This window comes from Agelaius tricolor, unplaced genomic scaffold, assembly GCF_023055355.1.
Source record: "Agelaius tricolor isolate 1412-34295 unplaced genomic scaffold, bAgeTri1.0.p SCAF_4, whole genome shotgun sequence".
Lineage (NCBI taxonomy): Eukaryota > Metazoa > Chordata > Aves > Passeriformes > Icteridae > Agelaius > Agelaius tricolor.
The window spans coordinates 38582849-38605061 of NW_027269264.1; the positions used below are offsets into that span (position 1 = coordinate 38582849).

The 22213-nt window shown below is 40.5% G+C and overlaps 1 protein-coding gene across 3 annotated transcripts in view; it reads right to left on the bottom strand.

Annotated features, from left to right (window-relative positions):
• The window catches only part of KIF2A (kinesin family member 2A), a 58130-nt gene extending 37705 nt beyond the window's left edge, over positions 1–20425 (bottom strand). For 2 of the 3 annotated variants that reach the window (XM_071425354.1, XM_071425351.1), the window contains exon 1: positions 20137–20425. In XM_071425354.1, the coding sequence (XP_071281455.1) occupies positions 20137–20200 (64 nt within the window). In that variant the 5' untranslated portion in view covers positions 20201–20425. Of the gene's footprint in view, positions 1–19647; positions 19702–20136 lie in introns of those variants that run through there. The other variant, XM_071425352.1, reaches the window with a different exon arrangement.
• Between the last annotated feature and the right edge of the window lie 1788 nt (positions 20426–22213).

Sequence of the window (22213 nt, forward strand, 5' to 3'; positions counted from 1 at the left end):
TAAGCTGAAGAAGTAACAAGTAGTTCAAGAAGATGCACCTTAAAACCAAGAGAAGTAGAGCTGATACAACAACTCTTCACTAGGCATTTCCTTAATTTCTAGTGCCTCTCCTCACATGATTAGAATTCAGACCACAAGCAACTTTCTTTTTCTGAGAAGTTGTTCCATTTCTGTAGGGCTCCCTGTCACAGTAACAAGCCTGTCAGAGTTTGTGTTTGGACAATATTCTCAGGCACACGCTATGACTCTTGTTGTATGTCCCCTGTCAGGGCCAGGAGTTGGGACTAGATAATCCTGACAGGTCCCTTATAACTCAGCATATGCTATGATTCTATGAGTCTCAAAACTAATGAAGTTATTTGAAAAAACAATTATTTGGGTAAGTATGTTCTGTCATACAGCATGTGACATCTGGCTAATCTCTAGTGACCAGAAAATACTGCTGCCAGTACAGCAGTAGAACAGAAAAACGTGTGATGCCAACACTTTACAATTACCTTAAATACACAGACATTACAATATTCTCACTCCAATCAAGTGAAAAACATCAATTCCCCATTCCCTTTCTTCCTAGCCATCTGATAAACATTTGACAAACAGAAGGAAGCAAGCATACTGATCTGATCTGCAGACTTACAATATAAATCTTCTCTATTGGGAAAGTTCTTATGGCAGTTAATGGTGAACAAGAAGGTTCATGAAGAGCAGTGAAAGCAAATAACCAGAGCTAAATCAAAGATTTTAATTAACCCTTAGCCTAGGTAGCAGTGCCAACTCATTGCAAATACTAAGTGCACTTAAGATTCTTACCTCTAAGGAAAGAAAACATTTTCTACCTACCAAGCTTCTCCAAACCACCACAATTTTGAAGCAGAGATCAATCAGAGTAATAAACCCATGGCCCTTTCATCTTCCTACTATTTTTCAGAGACATAAGTTATCAGTCTGAAATATCAGTTGCTGCCTAAATTACAGTTTGGACTACAGCAGTGGCTGACATGTGACAAACTCCTCTGTATTTTCCCAAGAAATAGAACTGGACTACAGCTCTATTTCCCCACCCGCCCACATAACTGAAGTGTCTGCCCCGAAAAATGCTGTACTCACACATCTCATGCACAAGCTTTATGAAATCTTAGAAACAGCTTTGAGCTGCAATAATAAAAAATTACAGGCTCTGTATTGAGCTACAGAGAAGAGAGGTTCATTATTTCAACTATGATCCTCTCATTCCACCCCAAAAAACAGTAGAAGGACCGTGCCCTGCAGTGTTATGACCATCATATAGTTTAAGTCTTGGCAGCCCAAACACAGGAAACTATTTTTAGCAGGACCCAGCTGTAGCAATGTTAACAGACCCCATCTTGACTCGGGGCTTGCTCACCTTACATCGCTTGTACTTGCCACATCTTCAGAAGCACTAATGTGTTATATTAGCTCTGGCAGTGGGCTATCACCCAAACATGTAGCTTTTTTAAGGGCATCAACAGATTAGGTCAATGCAAAAATATACTACAATTTCACACCTACTACAGTCTTCCTGAGGATGACCACTGCAACAGAAGCTACTCATGCCTTAAAAGATTATGATACACATTTGCGAAATTACTGTGATTTTCCTATTCATGTTCCTGAGTGACTAATGGGAATGTTACCTCATCTAGAGACACCTGGACATGACTGACCTTCACCCTCTGTCAACTGATAATCAAAAATTAAAATTGTAAAAAGCAAAATTTTCTTTATTTTCTTTTAAGTAATATAAACTCCAAGTTAAATATATATTTAAAAAAAAAAGTTTCAGAGAAGCACGAGGCTACAAATACAAAAGCAGCACATACCAGACAGAATTACTGTAGTCCAGAAAATTATCTTCTGTGCTACAAGTTCCAGTTCCTGGCAACGCTGGTGGAAGAGCTTTCCTGCTCTCACAGAACTCAAGGAGGAAAAAAAACCTCACCAAATAATGCCTGTGGCAAACTTTAAGGAAAGAATCCCAAGGAAAAAGAGAACTCCTGGCTTGGTGTCTCCATCAGTGTCAACTATGGGGATGTCCCTATTCATCCAAATCATTGTTTGTCATAGCCCTCCCTGTACTACACAGACAATCCTGCTGCTCATCCTCAAGGAAAAACCAGTACTTACTGCTGACTGATGCTACTTGTTCCACAGCACCAAATGTATTTGATTTTATTTTGTTTCAAAGTTTCATTTATCCACATATCAGTGGATATCATATTTTATTTTCATTTTATCTACTACTTTTACACCACTTTTGTTTTCTTAAATCATACAAATTTATTTCAGCTCTGCTGGCCTTCCCTATTGTCTTGTCTGTTATCTTAGTCACAGTATTATCACAGCATTGAATGGACATTAAACATGCACAGCCCCTACAATATTTCTAAAGTTTTAGAGATATATAAATATATATATATATATATAATTTTAGTATTTAAGAACTTAAATACTAAAATTAAGATATAATTTCATTAAATACATATCTTAATATTTATTTTTGTGAATCATCCCTAGCTGCTAACAACTCATTTTGTTGTATTATCTAAATTATCACAGCAATACTCAAGTTCTTCATACATATGTTACAACCACACCTTATCATCTCTGTAAACATCTACAATGTAAGAGACAGGGATTTTGAGAACAGAAAGTTGTATTACCCAAACCAAGTTTCCCACTTCTGCCTATATGGTTCTAGCTTTGAATTAAAATCTAACTTAATCTTTGTCCCTACATAAAAACCTACCAAACTCAGAAATATCCCAAGCTAGGCATGTAGGCAATTTCTGTGCAAGTACCAATCAAACATAGTGCTTTACAAAAACAGAGTTCACAGATATTACTGCCAGTCCACAAAGAAATGAGGAGGGGAGAAATAAACAACACACAGACATGTGACTGAGCTGTGTATAACATTTAGCTTCAAAATACAAATAGTATATTTAATGTTCCTCATACAGCAAACAGGACATAAGTCACTTTTTGGTTTTCCATCCATTCAACACTAACAAGCCACTCCACTCCACTAAATCACAACTGAGTGTGTTCAACCTAGCAGAGCTTGTTAGCTATCCATACTGAAGCACCTCCTCTAAAAAAGTTACCAAGAGCTGCATCCCCACATTGCTGTTATGGTTTTTGCTTCTCTAATAATTTTTTACTTCCAGTCTTGTCATGTTGTGATTTGGTGGGTCTTTCTGCTGACATTTCATTTTGCAGGTTGATCTCTAAGTTTCCCTTTACGTTGAAAACAAGTTTTCTGTGGTTTCTCCAGTTACAGGAACACTTTGTTTTGTACACAAAAGACACTGGCAGGTCCAGTTTCTTTTGGGGGTAGGGTGTTAATATCCTTTTAAGCAGATTTCAAAGGGCATTATTTTACATTAAAAATCTCTGCTTAAAACATCTTGTCTTTATTTGCTTTAGAAGCTTTAACTGCCAGTGAAATCCATGGCAGTGAAATCATTGGCTTCACAAAAGGTTTTCAATAGTATCTGACCATGGTAGCACTGGGAAGTTTATACTACATACTGCCTCTGGAGGTGCTAGTCAGAGAGAAACATGTTAATAAACAAGATACATGTTACTAAGGCAGCTGAATTCATAACAAAGTGTCCCATTATAATGCCAACAGATGCACTGATACCTTGATACTTACCATCAAGGTATCTCAGCTGTATCATGCCAGTAATCCTATCATTTTTAAGAGTAGGTGAGCTATCAGCTTACTAACTTACCCACCGAAAAAATTATTTGGAAGGAAATGCCTTCAAGTCATATCTAATACATGCTGTTATAAGTCCCACAGAAAATTTTCAATAAACTGAAAAAATTTCAATTTGAAATGTTTGAAAACTAGCACTTTGATGTCAATATATACAAACTTTTTTAAAGATTTCATGTGTTCACAGTCATTTAGTACTTTATGCTCTCTTTTATGGCTTATATAAACACACTTGTACAAGCATTATCTCTACCTCTTTCTGTCTTTTAAGAGTATCTGCTTTTCCAACACCATCAACCAAGAAATGAAATACTCCTGACGCTCCAGATCACTTTCTACAGGAACACTCATCCCCAAATAAGGGTAATTCTGAAAGGGCACTTACTTTTCCTCTTGGCACTTCACCCTGCCCACACTTTGTGATTAGTGAGAATATGAAGGTTCTGCACCTATCATTTACATTTTATGGTCTTTCAATCTGTAGCAATAGGATGTTCGGTTTGTGCCACTTTTACCCCAGTTGTTTTGCTCTACACCTCTGTCATAGATGAGTAATGCAATGGTTGACTCTCACAGTTAAAGGGCAAATATTAAGTATATGTTAAGAGAAGTTTTGTAGATGCACAGTTATGTCTCCCCCCCTTACATTGTTATCACAGGATGGCCTGGGTAGTCGGGGCATTTGGGAGGGTTCGCTTGTTACTGTGGCAAAACCTGGCCTCAAGATGTAAGAAAGTGATCTCCGCCACTGGAAGCAAAGAAGGAGTCAATTGACAAGACTTTGGAAGGGGCTAAAGGGCAGAACATCCATTGTGCGGATGAGCACATGGTGATAGAATCCTACAATGCTCCCTGCACTGTATTATCTTCTCTATTCACTCATCTGTTGTATTTTTGATAAGGTCAAACACCTCTTTATGTTCTGAAACAACATACATCTCCAGATACACGATAATCACACTCTAGTGAAGTAATGAAGCTTCCCAAAAGCAGTGTTACTTTCTGTGTTATGACCAGGAATTAATAACTTTAATGTATGGGAAAAACTAGCCATCCAGTCCCAAAACTGATCCCAGGAGTTATGTTGTTAGTTAAAAATTACTAAGTAAACTATCATCACCTGTCTTAAGCACCTTACCTTTCTTGCGTAAAACTTCATCTGAATAATTTTTCATAGTCTACTAAATAGTTTATTAAATTCAGAGAAACTTATGGCTTACCTTCACAAAATGGTCAATACTGGCAGTGCTGCATAAAGCCTCTCCTATCCTGATGCTCTGGCAGGGACAAACTCAGGTCACCACACACTCAGCTCCAGGATTCAACATCATGCTAACCCGCTTCACCTCTATCACACTAGTTTGGGACACAGAGACTAGAAGCACTTCAGAATCTGTCCTCCACTGTTTGCTACTAATTTTAGTCAAGGTACTGTACATTCCTGTATGAATGATTCTATTTGATTTGTAATTTTTCCATTTACTTTAGTGCAAGATCAAGCAGAATGAGCTGTAATCTCCTCTGAAATTAATAGTAATGCAATCACCAGTTGCTCCATGGTCTAAAATCTTTTTATTCAGTTATGCTGGTTTTGTTGTTGGGCTACCACAACAGTCTTTCTCTTTGTGGAGAGGGGAATGAACTCAGACAAGCATCTAGCATTTGCTGTCAAGGTAGATTGTGTCATGGTCTTACTGAAGCAAGGCATAACCCATGGCCAACATCTTCATTCTCAAGCATCAGACAGAACTAGGATATAAGAGAAAATGTCCTGAAAATCACTTCTGTGCCTTTCTTTCAGACCACACTGTGGAGAGAAAACCTAAGACAACTGGTATGGTGTTGGTTCATGTTCACAGCTGCCTGAACCAGTATCTTACATGGCATATTGCTTGGATGTACAGCACTTCAGTGCTCAGCTCAGGTCCCTCAGCTGTGCCTGTAGCACACTACTGCACCAGGCACAGAGAGGTCTGCAGAGTAAAGCTGGTGGTGCTTGGGATCAGCCGTTCAAACTGTGTGTTTTGCACAAGACTGGTCTAGCACCCACAGTCTGAATACCCTTTGCCAGCGTGCATCACGCACTTCTCTTGCACATACCCTCCAGCTACATTTCATCCAAAAGGAATTTTGTGTCAACTAAAGCACAGCAAAAGGAAGTAAACAGATCAAAGATATGTGTCCAAAGCCCATTTACTATATGAACTGAATCCTTGTTACAGATGCACCTGCAGTCCCAAATGGTATCTATATGGATACACACAGAGTATCAAGACCTCATAATTTACCTTGACTTACATAAAAATAAGAAAACTGCATTGCAACCTCTAACAATGATGCCTTCAAGAGCATGGCTAGGTGCATGTGCTGCATGTCCACGCACATGCACAACAATATGAAAGCGTGATGCTTACTAAAATAAAAGACTGCCCAAGCAGTGACAGACAAAATGATGCAATTCAGTCCTCTCCTCAAGAATCAGACACAGGAGTTCCAGTTTTCTCTAGGAGACATGTCATTAGGTTCATTCCAGACGGGAGGCTGGAAGTGAACTAGTACATGTGCATTGAGAATTATCATGGTACCAGGACACTAGACTAAAATGAGGTGCAAGATAAACTCATAGCCAGAACAGTGCAAATTGTGAAATATTTTAATCCTCTGTACAAGGAGATTGCATGCAAACAAGGAATGAAGTAGGGCATCCCGAAAGAAAAGCATGTTTTCTTTTATTATATAGGCCTTTCACAACACTAGTTACAAACTTACAGAACATCTTGAGCCTGGTGTTTAGTAACACTACATTATACTGAATTTGCCATCTGATCCTTTGACAAGACAACTTTTTGTTAGATGGCTCTAAAAGAGTCATCCCAAATATACGGGAGTACAGAAAAAAGTGGCAGATGAGCTTCAACACTGTTGGGGTTTAGGGTTTCTTCCTTTTGTATTCTTTCTCTAAAGGAATTTTCTCTCATTTTTGTTGCTAACAATAATGATCAGTATTTAAGAGAGACAAAAGAAGCAACTACTTTCACTCCGAGGAGCAGAGGTACAGCGAGAATTGCACTGCGGGAAAAGGGACTAGGCACAGCTCCTAGGTAGGTGCCTTGCTCTCTTGGCCTCAGAAGGGGACGGTCAAGCTGCTGCTTGGCACAGGAACTCGCTGCTGCTGCCGGAGCCTAGCCCTGCCCTGCTTCTTGTGCTGTGGGTGAGCCTCTGCACATGAGAGCAGCCACTGAACTGGGACATTATTGGCACCCTGCCTCACTGGAAAAAAAGGATCCTTCACCATCTGCTGGGGTGCCTCAGGGGAAATCCCAGGATCTCCAAGCCCCTCTCCCTGTCCTGTTCCAGAGTCAGGCTGCCTCTATCCAGTTCTCCTGCCACTGCTCCCAGTTTTTCACTACACTGTAGCCACACACCCCTTGCCTGCTGGGATGCCCTGTAGTTCCAGCTGCAACTGCAGAGTTTCTGCTGGGTGAGCCCAGGGTGAGCCCGCCCTGCGTTCCAGTCACCACTCCAAGGTTCCTGCTGCAGCTCCTTTCACTATCCGGATGGGCACTGGGATAGGCTGCCCCTGAGGGTTTGTAAAGGAAGCCCCTTCCCACCCCTTCCACCACCTGTGTCCACCATTATGGCAAGAAGAAGCCAGCTGGAGCTGCGGCACAGCGCCCCCTGCAGTCACGGGGGAGTCATCACACACCCCGCCCTGCCGGGAGCCAGCAGCACCCCTGCCGGCTGGGATCGGAACTGCACCAAAGGGGAAGTGCTTAAAGGGCACAGACACTTTGTTGGGTTTCCTGTTCTTGTTCGTTGTTGCTGTTGTTGTTTCTTTGCCTTGTTATACATACAAACACTAGTAAAGAACTGTTATTCCTTTTCTCATCTCTTTGCCTGAAAGCTCCTTCCTTTCAAAGTTATAATAATTTGGAGGGGAGTCATATTTTCCATTCCAAGGGAGGCTCCTGCTTTCCTTAGCAGACACTTGTCTTTCAATCAAAGACAAATGCTAAAGGAAAGATAACACATCCAGAGAAATCTTAATTACAGCTTTATAATGCTGAATCTGGAACTAGAAGTTATAGCTCTAGAGATCCTTTAGTTGACACAGCTCTCTCAAAACATCATTGCCTAAACATGCACCTGCAATGACAAAAAAAAGCTGTTGAAACTTAAAAGCAAGTATCCTTTTCAAAATATAAATAAGACTTTGGTATACCCACATCTCAAGTACAATGGCACACCCCAAAAATATTGTGGAATTAGAGGAGGTTAAGGGAAGGACAACTAAGAAAACAAAGAGAAAGAGGATATTAAGCAGGTAAAGACTGCTCACTTCTAAGGAGAACACAGAGGGTGGACTTGGTTGCGCTTTACAATCATAAAGGACAAAATGCATGAAAAGTATTATTGACCAAATGCTTCAACACTAAAGCTGGGAGTGGTCTCTTAAGGCACAGGTTGCAGACAGATGAAAGTGGTAGTGTATTTCTGTATGCAGAAAACAGGGAACTTCTTGATCTTGTGTCTGCAAGAGTCAGGCAGTAAAAGTCTGGTCAAAAGGTATTCAATAAATCCACAGACAACTGGTCTTTAAATTGCTAGAACTAGGGAAAGTTGTACTTCTAACATCCTAGATAGAATTCTGCATGGTAGGGGAAGACAAAGACTTTGGAAAGAGACAAAGCTAATATGCTTCCCTAAATAGCCCCTGGTTGCTGGGCTAGATGAACCATCCATCTGATTCACTAGTGTACTTCATATAAAAGTGGTGAGCTTACTGCAAGTACCATAAGTAGTAAGGAGACTGAAGAACTTCCCCAAAAAGCAAAAATACTTCAGAAGAGTTAAAAAAAAAACAGCTTTCTCCAATTTCAGTAAGTCTTATAAGAAGAAAAGGGAAAAGTTTTCATTCACCGTTCATAAAGAAAAATTTGGTTACATATTCACACAGCAATATCCCTTTTAAAGTGTAAAATATTCCCAAAATGAAACAATTATAATTACCAATTTCCAAAACTCCTGCAAAGTTTTCCAGCACCTTCTACTCCCTCCCATGGCCCATACCAACCCCTTCCAGTTCTCATATTTAAGAAAGATTAAACAGCAATGCAAACTTTATTCAAATGAGAACAAGACATCAATGTATAACAGGACTATATTTGCTGTCCTCTAGGAAATTTTTCTTTTACTGATGCTGCATAAGTGAAAGTTTCCATTCAATTCCTGATAACAACATTTCTACCTGTCCATAACAAGTTCATAACTTATAAACACTGTGCAGGAATAGTTCAGTATCTTATATGCTTGTGGGTTTTTTAATAGTTTTGTAAAACTGAATATCGTTTGACATATTTTTGTGCATTTAGTCTTTGGAGACCACTGAACAATTTTGCAGGCAACTTCTATAAACTTCTAAAACTACTTCTCAAAGTTACTCTCAGAATACTTCTTCATAAATTTCTGCAGATCCCGACCCTCTGTGTTCCATATCAATTTCCTTACATTTCTCACGTGTAAGCAAACTTAGATTCAGTTCAGGTACGTCCTGGTATGGCACTGACTCGGACAGTTACCTTTCTTCCTAGCAGCCAGTATACTGCTGTGTTTTTGACATAGTAAGAGAATAATGTTGATAACGCACTCGTGCTTTCGTTGTTACTCATTAGCGCTTATCCCAAATGGAGGACATATTAGTGTCCCATGCCAGTGAGTAGGTGACAAGAGCCGGGGGGGAAGCATAACCAGGAATGTTAACCTGAACTAGCTAAAGGCATACTCTTTATTTATACAATAGCATGTAGGGATAGGACTAGGGTAATAGTCTTTGACTCATAGGGAGTAGGTTTAGACTGGATATTCAGAAAAATGCTTTGTTGTGAGGGTGGTGAGGCGCTGGAAATGGTTGTTGAGAGAAGCTGTGAATGCCCCATCCCTGGAAGCTTTCAAGGCCAGACTGGACAGGGCTCTGAGCAACCAGGTCTAGTGAAAGACCCATGGCAGGAGTAATGAGATGGTGGTAGTGGATAATTTTTTGGGTCCTTTTCAACCCACATCATTCTATGATCCTGTCACTCCATACCTAGACCAGTATATAAACCGGTGTGAGCTGGCTGGGAGGGTCCAATTCGCTGCAAAGGGACAGGCTGCATACTGGTCGGCAGGTGGTGAGACCTTGTTCTGTGCATCACTTGTCTTTTTTGGCATTTTGTTTCTCTCTCCTATTGTTCTCCCTTTTCATTACAATTATCTTACTAATTTTACCACTACTACTATTATTATTATTATTATTATTATTCAATCATTAAACTACTCTTTTTTCAACCTACAGGTTTTAATTTTTTTTTTTGTTCTCTAATTCTCCTCCCCATCCCACCAGGGGTAGAGGTGTGTGGACTGGGCAAACAGCTCAGTCAAACAGTGGTACTTAATTGCTGGCTGGTATTAAAACCTAGACAGTCTTTCAAATGGCATTTGGGTTTAGTGGTTGTTGAAATTTGTTTAGTAACAGGATTTAAGATTGTGGTGGATTAAAATAGTTTGGTGAATATCATCTGCAAAAGATTCACGTGACTTGGCAAGTCTTCTCCCTCTCTTTCCTCCTTTTTCATTTTATTTATTGTTTGAATAAATGTCCAAGACCTCCTTTTGAAGGTTTTCTCTACTTTCTCTAAAGCTAACCATACCTGCCTAAAAGCAACAGCTTCCTGCATCATACAGAAAATTTTTAACAGCATCTTCTACAGATATTTTCAAAATGATACCCTTTGCTTTTCATGACCCATTCTGAAGGAGGATACTGTATGGGTAAATGAAGGCGGTATAGAATGTAATCTTATCCCCTAAAGAGTTCAGCTGAACCAATGACTAAAGATTAGGAGCAGGCCTGATGTTAACAGGCCACACCTGTAGCCAATAAGAAGAGTGTTATAAAAGAGTGGATTTGTGAGCGCTGTAATTAGTTGGCTACTGCGAGGATAAGGAAGAGTCAGTGCTTAGAGGTGTTGCCTACAAAAAACATCAAGGAGGTATGAAACTCTAGCAATATGGAACCTTTGCAGTGTAATGATAATAGAACTCTTGCACTATAATGACAACACCATCCCATCGCAGTCTGTTGTTTGTTGGAGTTTTTTTTTCCTTTACTTCACAAAATTATATTTAGTAAGAATATATACTGTTACTTAATTCATTACAGAGCTGCCAACTGTTGCTCCAGTTCAAAAGTGAGAAGAGTTCATTCTCATGCAAGTTTAAAGCTTGTATTTTAGCTTTACAAGGTTCTAAAAGTTCAAACCAACAAGAAAACATTAAGAAGTATTTTAATTCTTCTGTGTTTGATGAAAGCTTATCATAACTTACAAATCCTCAGGTCATTATTATAAAAAAAATAGGTCATTATAAAATATTGACATTATTCATCACCACCTGAATTCCTATTGTACTAAAATGCCAAAATTTACATAAAAGTTCAAATAATAAAAATACAGAAGTACAAGAAAACATAATCCAAAGTGGAATTAGAAATTTTGAGTATTCAAAAACCTAGGTGTTTATGTGCTTTTCAAGCTGAATTTATTTCCACTGCCCTCTTCCTACAGCCAGAGATCCTCATTAGCACATCACTGTGCATTCCTGCATCTCTATAAATGAAACACTTCTACAGGACAGTTGTGCAAACACTTCTACAGATCAGCTGGAAATACTCCTCAAACTCCCTATGTAGTTTAGCCACAGAATAGAAGTAACACATTTTAGTGACTGCAAAATGTGCAGCCCTGTGAACAAGTATGCGCCACACCACGCTTCTAAAGAGAAAGTTTTAGACAAAGCCCACTGCGCATCTCCCTCCACCCACACATCCAGTGTGCTCGTCCACTGAAGGCAATTCCTAAATACACAATTCTATAATTAAAAGACAAAAATTACACTTCTGATACCTGGGACTACACAAATCTAGAAGCGCTTAATGAGAGCCAAGAGAACATCAAACTTAAAAAACTTGGCACAGCTTTAATGAGATTTCTGATAACTTGAAGTAAATAACATTCCACTAGGTGAACAGAATTACCACATACTCCTAAAAATGAAAACAAATAAAAGACTTTTTGTTATCTACAAGTCACTTTGTTACTGAGTGGGATTGTCCAATTAGTTTTATGTGGTGCTGGCGTTACATCAGTAGCAGAAAATGCAGCAGACTGTCCCCTTTAGAGAAGCCTGGGAAACATAAAAGCAGCTTATGCCTGATGGAACAAGAACTGCCACTAAATAAAAACTAAGCTACTCTGAAGGAATGTTTATTTGAATAAAATAAAAAAATCTACTATCACATTCAAGTCTTAAAAGCAACAAAATCCCTCATCCATCTTCCAAGAGTCAAAATATAGTATCAGATACAGTGTTGCTAAACAAGATCCAATTTAAAAAAGGCAAAAGGAAAAAACTGATGAAGCTAAGCTTACTTAAATTTAATTGATAACTCCCATTTTTGAAAACCATCATTAAAAGTTTTGGTTAGACACAGTTTTACAGAGTTGTCTTTAAGAGCCATTACCCACTCCTTTTAAGCAATTCTAAAATTGAGTTCCTAGCAACAAGAAACAACTGAATTTAGACAGTAATAGTACAGCTATCAGAAGTGTTCTAAGCATGTGGTGTTCATGTGAATGGTTCAGTGCACTATACACATTAAAAAAAGCACACAAGCATAGTCTGATAAATTCATACTCTTATCAAGGAAAGGTAAATCTAGTGCATTTTCACACACAGCATTATTGCCTTTTGTCTAACAAATGCAGACCCTAGTTTTATATATTTAGCAATGACCAAATTCAAATGCAGCAAAATTAGCTTTGCCCAACACTTTTTTAATGCGGAAATGGTAATGCCATCTTTGTAACACCCGCCTGAGAACTACTACCTGTGGCATGGAGAAGGGTGGCACAAGAGACCAACATCAAGCCCCCCGTTCTACCTCCACGTCAGGAAAGCATTTAACAATGGTAGATGAATTCACTGACTTCCAGAAAACCAATGGTATGTGAATGTTCTACGGTCAAAATTGACCTTATCATTATTCCTTTTGGGGATATGAACAAAGCATGTTTCCAGGTTATTCCATGACACAGGCAACACTGTCTCATGGCTAAACACTTAATACAGAATTCAAAGGATCTGTTTACATAAGTCAAAGGTGTAGGAAAATCATGACAATCACTCATCTATACATGTATTTGGAACACAACAGAAAATACAAACTGTTTCATTCTTTAAATGAAATTTTGAAATATTGTACCCACAAGCAATATAAACACTATAAACGTTTTTAGGAAAGGAACTCCAGCAGGAAAAGAAAACAGCACATGTGTCCATACATACACAGTATGAATGGGTTTGAGGATATAGCAGTATTAGACAACCTCTATCTAAATGACATATCTAAATCACAGTTTTAGTTCCCTGCCCCCCCATCTTCATTTCCCTACAAGACATCCAACTAAAAGCTAACCCCAGCACAGCAGGCAGCGAAAAGCAGTCTCAGGTTAAACATCCTAGTAATCAAAACTAACTGTAGCCAATTTAATTATGAAAAAATGTCTAACAGTCTTACATAAGTAGGGAAACATCTGCCCAAACACAAGAAAAATTGCTCCAAACACTATAGCTAGGAATATCTGGTTTTATTTCTATATTCAGTCCATTACAGAAAGAAATTTAAATAAAACTCCAAATACCAAGTCACAGTAAAACCTAAAGGTTTGGAATGTACAACTACAAGCAAATGTTTTAAAAGGTTGTTAGAAAGATCTTCAGAAACATAAAAAAACTTCTGAAAAGACATGAGTTATAAATCTGGAAAACACAAACAAGATTTCAAGAATGAAAAAGAACTGTTCATATATCTGAAAGTTTTTTTGTGTTTTTGAAATAGACGAAGAGATATAACAGAGAATGTTATTGCAGCTACACAAAAATCTTCTATCCTACATCTGGGAATACATACTGAAAGCATATACACCTTTAAACAGTTTTATCTATGCTACAGACACATAATGAGAAATTGACTATTAAAATCCAGTATCTTCTTAAAAACTTCTCAATTTTAAATCACAAACACCACCACGCCTGACCATGTATTATATTTTGTATATATTCTTGCAACTGGACAAGGTAAAGACTGCTTAGTAGTTCTTACTATGAACTTCTACATCTTACTTCTTGTATCACATTAGAAATTTAACTTAATTCTAACATAAACCTTAAAGCTAACATAAACCTTTAATGCATCAAAAGTAACTGAATTCTTTTCCTCTATGGAATACACACACAGTGAATAATTATAGGGAACACACTTTAGTGGTCACCATGGGTTGACCACTGCATTCTCCTCCTGATCCCAAATCCTGTCATACAGCATGGTGAGGAAGACAAGATAACCCAACAAAATATAAGACAGGAAGAAAAGCTGGGGAAAAAAAACCCACTTTATGATATAAGCAGTAAATGTTTATAAACAAAGAACCTAAATAGTAACAGAGCAATGAAGTTAATTTACTCCATTCTGTTACCTGTTCCTCAAACACAAAACCCCCCCCCCCCCCCCCCCCCAAAAAAAAAAAAAACCCTAAAAAAAAAAACCAATAGAAGCACACTTCACAGGTCAACACAATAAATATGCTACAGATTTTGTCTCCAAGAAAAAAACTCACCTGGTAAATACTTCACTCTTTTCTCTACCTTGTTACACAGTAAGTGGATGTATGAAAAAAAACTCAAAAGGCTAGTTTGTTTCCTAGAGTAAACAGAAAGAGATACTTTTGCATGACTTCTTCCCCATGACTTATTGTCTTGTCCCACCTTAACAAGAGGAAAAGTGATACTTGGTGCCATGGCAGCACAGAGAAGTCTTCCACCCATAAAGCCATAAGAAGGAAAGGTGAGCAACACTAGGCTCAGGCAACAGGCCATCAGAGAGCATGGGAGCTCAGAACAATAACTTTACCTATTAAATTAAGATCAGATTCCCCCATAACATGATTACTGGGGGAAAAACATGTAATACAAGCTGTGTGATCCTAGCTCCCACATACAGATCTAAAGACATTAGTGCCAGAAGAAATGCTATATTAAACACACTTACAGAACAAAGATGAGAAGTTTCTCTGAAGACTAGGACTCTTGTTATTCATCTTGCAAAAAAGCTATTTCCACAAAATACAGAAGGCCTACATAAATACCTGAGAATCTGTGAGTTACAATAAAAATTCATGGCTTAATGAAAGCTGAAGACATAAAAAGTTACTCCAAAAAGGAGACAGAAAATTTAACATATCCTCCTGGTCAATTTTTCTGAGGGAAAAATCTCAAGAAACTTTGGATCTAACAATGAGAACCTACACCAGATTAGCCTAAATGTTGGACCCAATAGCTAGACCAGCAACAGCAGACTTGAAACCATGGGTGTATTCCGGCTATTATGGAACTATAAAGACACATTGTATCTGTACAATTACATAGGGATTAGGTAATTCAGTCAAATGATTTAAATGTGGTAACAAATACCTTAATCATAGGGAACAAATAGATGTATGTCACCAAAGGAAAGAGTAAAAACACATTACCATTTAAATCTATCCTCAAGAGCTTGTAAAATAGGGTGACTACCCAAACCTGAACAGAAATTTTATAGCATCATTAAACCTTCTCTCCTGCTATAAAAAATCATTCTTGCTGCTGGGAGTTGTACACGAAGATACAAGATTACCCAGAACACAGAGGATGCTACCGAACTCCCAACTCTGAGAAACAAGAATTTCACAGAAGCTGCGTTTTAAAGAAACAAAGCATAGCCCCAACTGTTGCTAAAATGTAGCTCCATTTGTGTCTGAAGGTGAAAACAGTTACCAAGATGTTTTAGAAGACTAAGCAGCGAGAAGCTCCCAGTAGGTTTTTAGACTGAATGGACCATCCTTTACCATGACCATTCCAGCTGTTCCAGACACAAATGAAGAAAATTCTTAAGTAGGCAATTAAAAACATCATAACCATGGGCAAGATTTCTTCCTACCTCACATCAGTAAGAGGTTATTTAAACTACAAACTCAGGAAAAAGAAAAATTATTTACAGTTCCTGATGTAGTTTAGTTTTTATTATAAACTAGATATTCCTACCATCCTTCTTAAAATTCTGCTATGCTTCCAGATTCAATCTCCTCTGGTAACAATCTTCATGTCATAACTGTACCTAGTCCTGTCCTCTTTCAACAATTTCAAGTTTTCCTCTTCAAACACTGACAGCTTTCCTATTCTTGTATTGTGAAAAACATGGGCATAAATTCATGATCTTTCTTTTTTACACTATTTGATGGTTAATCCTTAAAAAGTCAGCATTTTTCTTTTCCTGAAAGTTCAGTCAAATCTTAAGTCAGTCTCCTAATTACAACAGTGTCCCTTCTCTTCATGCCTGTATGTTATTTCTGACAGTGAAGTCAGAATTGCATTTGCCTCTCCCTCTCTCCCATCCCACTTTCAAAACGAGCAAATATATAATTAATTTCTCTGCCTTTCTACATAGTATTTCAGATATGCAAAGACAAAACAGGAACAGTCTGAGGAGGAAATGGTCAGAAAAAGAAAAAAATTAATCAATCTACTAAAGGGATGCAGAGCAGAAATGATTTACCTTGTTTCAGCAAAAGACTGCATTTATGAAGAAAAAAATGTGAAAGACTATTTCTACAAATACTTATACAGGTCTCTGTCACCATTAATGGCATAATGCACAGGAAGTGTAGATACAGGTGTAAGTTTACACATAAAGCAGCAAGCTATTATTATTTGTGTAAAGGGAATTCATCAACAGAAAAATGCCTATCTTTAGACCTCAACAAGGTACATCTTCTGGACAGGATCAATACCGTGAGTTTGGCAGGTACCTTCTGGTTTCCTACTAACTGCCCTAAGTTTCCATGTCAAAAGGCACATCTTTCAAACGTGGAAATACAGTCCATTCTTAGCAATTTGCAAACTAACACAAAGTAGTTCCTTCCCATTTCCAAGACAGACTAGTCATATTTCAAGCAATGTGCATAAATTAAACCAAGCAGTAAATTTCAGTATCAGAAGTTATTATAAAAACCTAAACTAGGTGACCACTTAGTACCTCTTTATGATACATGAACATAACTAGTTATTCCATGTATCTTTATGATACATGAACATAACTAGTTATTCCATGTAACTTTATGATACATGAACATAACTAGTTATTCCACTGGAACAACGAGTATTTACTAGATAGTAACTGGAAATACTATCTACAGCTGTAGGTAACAGTTATAAGGATGTTTACCCACTGAGAAAAAAACAGCAAGCAGCTCTGCAACATCAGCTCTTGAAAATGCAGGGGTTTATCCAAACTGCTTTGCACGTGCTTTTGGCCATGACTTCTAACAATGCCCTTCTTTTGTACAACATTCATTTTCTATTCAGTTCTACATTAAATCTCTCACTTCAGGCTAATTAGAACTTGTCAAAATGACAGAATATGTGACTTATTTTTTCCAGAATGTTCTGGTCTCACTTGTAACAAGCACGTTTCACCAAAAAAAATGCATTTCTTTTAGCTTTCCTTCTTACTTAAAGAAAAATAGTCCTCTGGAATCAATAAAACTCTGTATTCAGCAAAGAATGTTTAAGATTACTGGCAGATAGATGAAAAAACCCACACACTTTTTCACTGACGCCATTAACTAAGTAAAACTATTCTTCTCTGGATTCAGTAAAAAAAAGAGGTAAGAAAAACTTAAAGAATTACTATCTCTACCTCTCAAAACAATTTTTAGTTTTAAGAACAGACTCACTACAGACAAGAAAATATGTAAAAAGAAAAGCCCATATGAACACATTCCTCTCTCCAAAAGTTTCCTAAATAGTTTTAATGGTTTTCAGCCAACAGCAGCTGATATGACAAACAGCCCTGATCCTTCCTAGAATACAGCTCTGGGGAGAGCAGATCCAGAAGATCACATGTAAAGACTTCCGTGTCATCTTGACTATGACTATGTATATTTGCTACATACTGATACTGCTGGGGTCACAGATCCCTCCATAAGCTATTGGAACACACTAATTGTGCAGAAAAGTAGCACATCCAAAAGTTTTCTACTGGGTTCAGTTAATCAAATCATCAATTAACGTATTAAATAATCAGACGAGAAAATCAATAGACACACTGGAGGGGAGAGAGTCTGTAGAAACAATTCAGCTGACAGAGGGACAAGCAGCAAGACCCTCACCTTGTCATCAGCAACAAGACTGATTTCCACTGCTGTGGAGCCGCAGCTGAGGTTATAAACTGCCTTCTATGGGGCAACACAATCTAGTGCTGGCTGTCCTTCCTTATATTCCTCAAAATGCTCTCTCTTTTCCACATACCTAGGACAGTTTCTCCTACAGTTTAATGGGAAGAGAATGACACTTAGCTGCAGCAGCCTGAGTCAGAACAGGACATCTCTTCCAGTCTCAAAGTAAAAAAAGGACATGTCACAATAACTAGGACCTGCCACTAATTATGACACTGCAGTCTTGCTCACACATGGACCAATTTAACACGAATTCTCAAAATCCTACAGTTTGAGCAACTGCTGTGAAGACATCCCCCTAGTCCATATTACTGATGAGTAATATACTTAATGTGCTGCATCACCTTTTTCAGTGATACAGCAAAATACATAAACCATTAATAGTAATGAAAATAAGTATTATTTTATTTGAGAGTTACCAAAATCACTTCTGATATTAAAAAGCGTGTACAACCCTACAGACCAGAAAACAAGAGCAGCAAAGCATTTTCATGCCTAATTTCCAAAGGCATAATTTCCAAAACCAAATGGTAATGTTTCTTAGGAGTTCACAAAGACATCAGGAAAAGTTTTACAAGATGCTACTGTGAGGCTTTCTGAAATCCCAGACAGAGATGCACAGGAGTTACAAAAATAATTGCCAGACTGATCAGATTCATCACGTGGCAAACAGGGCATTTGGCAAAAATTGAGGGGCTGGGTGTAATCCAGTGTCCAGCCAACACCAACCATTATTTTATTGTAGGGCTGAATTGCAGCATGGAACACAAGAAAGACAAGCTGCATAAGGCTTGTTGGCTGATTTTTTCCTGCCTCATGACAGAACCATGCTAGCTTCAGAGCCTTGGATTTCCACATCTCTTTTCCCTTAGAAACATCTGCTTACTCTTTAGCAAGCTTCTAGATCCCAGAGGAAAAAAAAAAACAAATCAAAAATCAAAAACACACAGCAACAACAGCAACAACAAAAGCTTTCCAGAAAATCCCAGCAGAACCCCACCCCAGTTTAGCAGGTTTCACAGATCTCAGAGAGGCTGCAAACAGATTACAAATTCCCAACTCAAATCCAAGAGCTGAAGTCATGAGTGACCTGCCATTGATTCAGTCAATTTCCCATGTCAGTTGTCTCCTAACGGACAGAACCACAGAATTGTTGATATTGGAAGGGACTTCTGCAGATCATCTAATTGAACGCTTCTGCCAAAGCAGGGTCACCTAGAGCAGGTTACACAAGAACACGTCCTGGTGGGCTTTGAATATCTCCCGAGACAAATTTGAAGAGTTAGCACCCCAAACCTGTCACACACGCCTTCTTGATTCACATGTATTTTCAGATAGCATCACACATCCTCCCACCAGGAGAAGCTGGGCAAGACGAGAAACACTGGATCCCCAACGGAGAAATTACAACTCACGGGCATAAATAGCAAGTACTTTTCCTACATTTTAATCACAAAGAGCATCTGAAGTAATAACATCATGCTTTCTGCCAAGTGATGGAAATGTCCAAAGGCATTCCTATCAGGGCATTACCGTTGTGTCATTTTTCAGAGCACCGGAGCAGACAAGAAGTTACCTCTTCCAAACGAAAGGCCTGCCTGCCTGCCTGCCTGCCTTCCCTCCCTCCCTGTCTCCATCACCTCATCCCCTGCCCGAAGGCCCTCCTTCCTCCCTGCCAGAAGCTCCTCGGCTCCCCTCCCACCGACCCACGTCCGAAACCCCACCCCGCCCCCCCACCCCAGGCCATCCCGCTCGGCTCGGTGCCCGCCCCACCCGCGGGTCCCCCCCGGCTCCCCGCCGGGCCCCCCGGCCCCGCCCGTGCTCTCCTGACAACCGCAGCGCGCGCCGGGCGTGGCCCCGCCCCGGCTCCGCGCACACAATGGGCCCCGGCGCGCGCGGCCCCGCCCGCCCCCCGCGCTCCGCGCGCGCGGCACCGCCCGGCCGAGATGCGGGGAACGAGAGGGGGTGGGGGGGGAGAGGGGGGAGGGTGTCCGCGGCCGCCGCCCCCCGCGGCCCGCTCACCATCGCTGCGCTTGATCTCCACGTAGATCCCTATCTGGATCTTGCCGAAGTTGGCCGCTGCCATCGCTTCATGGGGCGCACGGGGGAGATCGGAGGCGTCGCCGGCCGGCCACACCGCGGAGAGGGAGGGGAGGCCGTGCACGGCAGAGGCAGCGGCGGCTCTGGGCGGGGGCGACGGGCGGCCGGGAAGGAGGAGGCGGGGAGCGGAGAAAAGGCGCCGGCCGGATACAACAGGCGCTGCGGGCGCTGCTGCGCCTGCGCGGCCTCCGCGGCGTCACGGTGGCACCGGCTCGCGGGAGGGGGCGGGGGCGCCGCGCGGCCGCAGCCCGCGCGCCCCGCCCCCTGGCCCCGCCCTCGCCGCGGGCGCGCGCATGGGGCGCGGGCTCCCCGCGAGGCGCCGGGCGGGGCCGGGCCCGCAATGCCGGCTGCGCCTTGGGGCGCTGCGCTGGCCTGCCTCACACAGCGCACACACAGACAGCACACAGCACACAAACAGACACCACACACACACCACGCACACACTCCCCTGCAGCACCAGATGGTGGCCGAGCTGCTCTAGAGCCTTAATGTAATAGCTTTATCTACCTGCTCCATGCTCATGCGGCTCCCATGTGCACAGCAGAGCAGCTTAGGAGCAGTCGTCCTGCTCCACAGCCTGCCAGCGGCTCTTGTGTCCCAGGAAGGCACATGGTGTGGTTCCTGGGGATGTGCAGAGCTAACAGTTGGATTAGATAATCCTTGTGGATCCCTTCCAACTCGGAATATTTCATTAATCTTTGAAGGTCACAGCATCAACTGCATCCATCCATCTTGGGAGCCTACAAAGAAGCCGGAGAGGGGCTCTTTGTCATGAACTGTAGTAATAGGACAAGCAATAATGGGTACAAACTTAAAGAGGGGAAATTTAGGTTAGATGTTAGAGAGAAATTCTGTGAATGGTGAGACACTGCTATGGTTACCCAGGGAGGCTGTAGGTGATGCCTCCACCCTGGCAGTGATCAAGGCCACATTGACTAAGGCCTTGAGCAGCCTGGTATTGTGAGATGTGTCTCTGACCCTTACAAGAGGGTTTGGAACCAGATGTTCTTTAAGGTCCATTCCAACCCTTTAACATTCTATGATTCTATGACCTTTACTTCATGTCCTGTGTCTTTATACTGCTTAAATAAAAATAAAACACAATTCATGTTCCACATTTCCCTGTTGTGACTTCATCCCAGGCAGGCCACTGTGTTACACATTGCCCTCGGGTTTCTCCTCCAAGGGTGGTTCCTGACGTGATGAATCCGCCACTGGTTTAAAATCATCCTTCCTGCACAGCTTCTGGTGACCTTGAGCAGCATCACAATAAACTCCCTAATTACTTGCCAAGCAAAAGCTAGTCTACTAAAAATAATCCCCCAATCCACACATCAGCTGGTTATATGGAATGACAGCTCACACCCTGCCACACCACTGAGGGCTGTGCCCTCACAGCCAGCCTGTCACTCTTGCCTCACCTCCCTGCCTTCACTGTCAGTTTTGTACTGAAATCAGTGTGATACCTGGAAAGTCAGAGTCAAGGAAGCGCGGCTCCCAATTCCTACAACCTTTGTACATGTAGAGTAGCAGCTGGGGTGGTACAGCTTTCCCCCACCACACTGCACTCTCAGAAATACTCATTAGGCCTTGATCACCTGAGCTAAGCTGCTCTTGAGCTTATCAGAAACACTGTCTGCTCTCAGGAACTTACCTTGTCTAATGAGCTCCTATGTTTCAATCAATAAGCTTGGAAACTCATTTTTATTGCCTGAAAAACAACCCAAGTCAAACATTTTTGTCATTGAGCCTTCAAGGAAAGTTACAGGCCTGAATTTTGGCCAGGATGGAGAATTGCTATCTCTAAAGTCCATTCTCCTGTGACCCAGTTCACAGCGGTTGTGAGACCCTTGTTGCTCACCTGCAAGACTTTATTTATGATTTGCTTGTTTTAACCCTACCTGATGTTTTTATATAATGTGAAAATAAAAACATTCAGGTTCTCAGGTCAGATGCAGAGTAATGTAAAAGTGACTCATTTGAAATAGTTAAATAAGAA